At 36.6% G+C, this 5,420-nt stretch overlaps 1 protein-coding gene across 2 annotated transcripts in view; it reads right to left on the reverse strand.

The window, feature by feature from the left end:
• Window positions 1-234: 234 nt before the first annotated feature.
• The window catches only part of LOC125470036, a 13,678-nt gene continuing 8,492 nt past the window's right edge, over window positions 235-5,420 (reverse strand). The window contains exons 1-8 of one of the 2 annotated variants that reach the window (XM_048568404.1): window positions 2,804-3,476; window positions 2,402-2,725; window positions 2,125-2,299; window positions 1,607-1,784; window positions 1,421-1,504; window positions 1,179-1,286; window positions 686-952; window positions 284-573 (exon numbers count right to left, since the gene is read on the reverse strand). In XM_048568404.1, coding sequence (XP_048424361.1) covers window positions 475-573; window positions 686-952; window positions 1,179-1,286; window positions 1,421-1,504; window positions 1,607-1,784; window positions 2,125-2,299; window positions 2,402-2,725; window positions 2,804-3,446 — 1,878 coding nt within the window. In that variant the 5' untranslated portion in view covers window positions 3,447-3,476 and the 3' untranslated portion in view covers window positions 284-474. Of the gene's footprint in view, window positions 574-685; window positions 953-1,178; window positions 1,287-1,420; window positions 1,505-1,606; window positions 1,785-2,124; window positions 2,300-2,401; window positions 2,726-2,803; window positions 3,477-5,420 lie in introns of those variants that run through there. The other variant, XM_048568401.1, reaches the window with a different exon arrangement.

Below are 5,420 nucleotides of genomic sequence, written 5' to 3' on the forward strand. Positions count from 1 at the left end.
AAAATGGTTTTTCCTTATTAAAAAAAATCAATTTGAAGAAAACTCTTCTGCTTCGACAACAAATCAATATGAAGAAAAAAAACCCTTCATCTTCACCATCAGAAAGTTAAAAAAAAAAAAAAAACCAAAGACAACTTAATGTATGAATAGTTAGATTTTTAACATGTGATGTTGAGTGTTGTTTGTCGTTAGAAAGTTAAAAGACCTTGCAATAGCTTCGTCGAAGTTATCATAGAACCTCAAGAGTATAAATACTCCACCTATTATCAATTGTCCTTTAGGGTAGAACCTCCTAAAACGATACGTACTAAAGCAAAAGTCAACAAACTTAACATCCTTATTATACAAACACCCAATTAAGCAATGCAAATAGTTCTCCCAATAAACACTCAACTACGACTACAAAGGTTTAACATCCTGATATCACAAACACCTAATAAAGCAAAACAAATCACTGATTTACAACATGCCGTTTCACGTCAGGAATCCTTCACAGCTCAAGAAGTTGTCCCATATCAGCTGCATGTCTTCCTTCAGTATCTCAGAAACCGAGCTGGCTTCGGCATTCTCTTCCTGAAAATTGGAAGAAAAGGAGATTTCAGCACACGATAAACCTTCTCAAATAAATCTTTTAATTCAGCAAATGAACTAAAAGAAATTGTCCCAGAGAAAAGGCAGCGTTTACCTCTAACTTTGACAGGACCTTTTTCAACATCAGAATTGTCTCCCAAGCAGCTTCCCCAGTTAGGGTTCTAAAATCAAATCGATCCGCATGTCTGACTTTCAGTCTGAACGATGAATTTTTATACGTATTAGCTATTAAGTGCCAAACCCCATCAACTTTGTATTTTCCGGAAGAATCCTTTCCCGAATTCCATCTCAACCCGCCCTTCACATCTGGATCTAGAATCGCCGAATTAATCAGATTCCGAATGCTTTGCATCTCATCGTCCTGAAATAGCAACGATTCATATGAACACAAAACCTCATTTCAAGCTGCATAAGTTCAGGAATGCATCCAATATGGTTAAACCTCATTGTCCAGTTACATTTAACAGAAAATGTTCTATTGGTTGTTTTGGTTGTGGCTCCATGATAACTAGGATATAAATAATTGTTTTGCTGAAACAAGGAATAGAGATGTAAATTTCTAAAAGGAACTGGGTGAAGCCGCTTACAGTCAGATCTGTGACGAGTCTCTTTGTGTTTAGCATCAGTCTCAGGTCCAGATTTTTGGTAGTGCATGAAATGTCGACGACCATGTTACGCAGTTGATTCAGTTCAATCTAAAAAGAAAGTTGGCATTCCAATGTAAGTCCTAGTAAATAAACTCTCCTCCCAGCAACAGGGAAACTTAAGAGGGGGAACAGTCGAGGAAATATCTTCATCCAGTTTAGTTGGCAGGAATTAGAAAACTTACCTTGTAGAGTTGTAGCTTTCCATGTTCTTTCATTACACGGCATTTGCAGGAGAGAGTTGCATCTGGTCTGGTGGAATCAGACAACTAAACAAGAAGGGACATAGATGAGTGATTCAATAGCAAAAGTTAAAATTGTGAAAAGCATGAACTCAGAACTCAGTAAGTTGATGTGTCTAAAAGAAATACCTTTACTTGGTATGTATCTTTCTCCCCTTCGAAATCAACTCCAATTTTTGGGACAACTTCGTTCACAATCCTTTCCTTATATGAAACAGGAATGTTTGTGTACAATGATCGTCTCCATTGTTTCAAGATTTCAGTACACAAATTTGTTCTGATGTCTTCCATGTTAACTAAGGGGCTCCTGATTCAAAGATTTTTACAAAAATTGGTATACCACAGTCCTTGTACAAAACTGATATGAAGTATGAGATGATTGACAGTAATTAAGCACCGATAACAAAATAATATTGTATCGAGTATCGAAAAACAAGGGCAGAGTTTTAGAATCCTGCTTCACTGTCCAACTTGGCATCCTACCTTCTAAACTAAAATGTCAAACGTAACATTCTATCATAGTATCGACTATTATTTTGTTCTACTTCAACCAGTATTCTGAGGCGGATAAAAGAACAACATAAAGGTAAAAAGGATAATTGCATGAAACAATCAACTAAATGACTCAGATAAGGAAGAAATCTAACCTACGAAAAAGTACTTTCCCCACTCTAGCAATCAAAGTAGGCTTTCCTTCTTTGAGCTGTGCGCAATTCATTTCATTCCTCAGGTGTTTAAAAGAAGAAACCAAGTCTTCCAGCACATTTTCTGCTATAGATACCCCAGGGCTCCTTGGCGAATTCCATTTCAACTCACCGCCTTCTGTCACGTATCAACCATGAACAACAAAACCAAACATATCCACACAACCCAAGTAACAACGTACAAAGATAAATGCATTAAAAGAAATGTTAGAGTACTAACCATCACCTAGACTAGTGTTGATTAAAGCTAGACGATTTTCTTCAACTTTCGGCTCAGTGGAATCCAAGCAAATGGGCTTAAGATTAACGGAAGGCGGAAATTGGTTCTCCTCACCCAAAGCAACGGCGCACCATCTATATGTAGAATGGTCTGCATGAGCTATTCTTCCAGTCCAATCCACATTAGACTTGTTATATGTCTTGACATATAAGTTTTTCTTGAATTGTTGAGCAAGCAGCTCTGAAGTCAGCAATGGCCTCTCATATTCCTTCGAGTGCCACTTGTGTGGTGGAATGTGAGCCATTCCTGAACTAGCACTTATGCCTATAACAAAGATGAAAATGAGGCCAAACCAAAACAAAAAAGAAGAAAAAAAGAGGATTAAAAACAGAGTACTCATACCACCACGAATACGTCTATAGCCTTTGCCACGACCACGTAAGGTACCAGGACGACCGCCACGAGCAGCAGCGGGAGCAGTGGGTCTTTTATCAGCAGAGAAGACAGTATGCTTCCTTTGTTTCCGCTCAGCAGTGAGCAGAAGGGCCTCTGAAGCAGTGTGAGATATGGCCCCATCACGATCCTGAGCAGAAGCCACGGTGGTTTCACATGCAGGGCCAACATTGTTGAGAACAATGGCAGCAATGTCTGAATCAGAAACAGGAGCACCAGATAAGGAGAGGGCGTCAGCAAGGCAACTGACACGACCGAGAAACTCAGAAATGGAGGAGTCGCCACGGTGGGTGTTCATCAGCTCACTGCGAAGTTGAAGAAGACGGCCAGTGGGCTGCAAATCATAGGTTTCTCGCAGACAGGTCCATGCAGAATGAGAACTGGTTTTCCCGATTAGGGAAGCCAACACAGTGGGATGAACAGAGCTCTTGAGCCAGGACAAAACCATATTATCTTGTTGAATCCATGCTTCAAACTCCGGATTCACAGTATCAGTAAGTTTGCCCTCATCATCTTTGAGAAAGGCACGAGGACATTTGCTAGTGCCATCAGCAAAGGAGACGAGATTCCTGCTACGAAGCAAGGTAAGCATCTGGGCTTGCCAGAGAGGGTAATTGGTAGGGTCAAGTTTAATCGTAAGAAAGTTGGGAGCGTTGGAAGAGCTGGAAGAGTTGGACGCCATTTGAAAGACAAAGGAAATGCTTAGGATGAAAATGCTTTGAATAAACTCAGCTCAATGAATTACGAGTAAGGCTTCCCGTCGTTTATATAGGATTACAACTTGCGAGAGGGTTTTTATTTTTCTTTTTCTCATACAACTTGCAGGAGGGTTTTTTTAATTTTTTTAATTTTTTTTTTAAGAGACAACTTGGCGGAGGGTTATATGTTTTTTTTTTTTTGTGACAAACCTTGCCGGAGGTTTTTTTCTTAATTTGTGCTTATTAACCTCGCTGGAAGGTTTTTTATTTTTATTTTTTATTTTACTTTTATGAAAATGAAATTCTATTTTAATTTAATTTTTAGATCTTCTTCAATAAGATATGTAAAAGTAATTTTTGTCCGTTAATCTTCTTCAATTCATCTAATCCGACGGCTGAAAATTAAAAAGATGTGTGAGAAGTAAAATGAGATATGTGGATATCACATCTCTCTGTAAATTATCTTGAAATGCTCATTTTACAACTCATAAGCCATTTTTGGAGTTCAATGAGCCAGAAATTTTGCGATGCATAGTCTAAACCACAAAAAATGTCAAAAAAAAAAAGGGTAGATTTCATTTTTTTCTACTCAAGTTGTCATACAATTTAAAATTCGTACGTATTTCAATTTTTTCAATTTCATATGACTCGTGACTTCATACAAATATCATACATCTTGACAAAAAAAAAAAAAAAGGAAGTTTTAACGAAACACTTCTGATACTGTTCACTTTTAACGAAAATGACATTTTTACTTTAAAAAGTCACTCATGATACTATTCACTTGCAATACCTTTTTGTCATTTTGATTAAAACTCAAAGTTTTCAAACTCTTTTCATTAGTTTTCCTAAATAAAAAATGACATACATCTATATCAATTTAGAAAAATGCTAAGGGCAATCTCTCAAAAGTAAAACTCTTCATAAACTTTATGCCACGTTATATTTTTGATATAATATTTTATAATGTTGACATAAAAATTAACGTTAAGATGTGAGGTGGCAGAGAGTCCTACTTTTGAGAGAGTCTCCTTAATATTCTCATAATTTTATGACAGTTTCTCCGTTATCTGCTCATGGGGACATCGCGGCACAAAATTTATGCCAGGTGAATAAAAAACCAATTAAAAAATGGGTATATTCATTATTAAATAAAATTTATAACGAATTATATTATAACATTTGGTATAACGAATCATAAAAAAGAAAAAAAAAATCCAACTAATCATATTATGACCTTTGGTATACGGGACCGTATTCTCGGAATACTAAAAATTTTCTTGGACTTTAGGTATGCAACCTCCTAAAATGATACATACTCAAGCAAAAGTTAACATCTTGATATCACTAACACCTAATTAAGCAAATCACTCTCCCAATAAGCACTTAACTACGACTACAAAGGTTTACAACGAATCAGGAAACGATTATTTCAATAGTGATCGAGGTTTGCAGCATGCACGTAGTTTTATTTGGGGAAGTTTTAACGAAAAGCCTACGGTACTGTTTACTTTAACAAAAAACCATATTTTTACACTAAAAAGTCAATCCTGGTACTACCTTTTATTTTGTCCTTATCATTAAAACTCAAAGTTTTCAAACCGCTTTCATTAGTTTTCTTTTATTTTGTGATAGAAAATATCAACTCCACATTTTCCGGCAGCATATCAGAAATCAAGCCGATTTCAACATTCTCTTCCTGAAAAATCGAAAGAATTACGATGAACACATGCTAGATCTTTTCTTGGTGCAGAGATATTGGATTTTCAGAGAAAAATACAAGACTTACCTGTAACTTTGAAACGAGCTTTTTCAAAAACAGCCTCCCAACCAGTTTCAGTACCATGTGTTAAACTAGGTCCTCAAGC

Source organism: the organism of the source record quoted next, unplaced genomic scaffold (genome assembly GCF_019419815.1).
Source record: "Pyrus x bretschneideri cultivar Hongxiangsu unplaced genomic scaffold, Pyrus_bretschneideri_v1 Contig48, whole genome shotgun sequence".
NCBI lineage: Eukaryota > Viridiplantae > Streptophyta > Magnoliopsida > Rosales > Rosaceae > Pyrus > Pyrus x bretschneideri.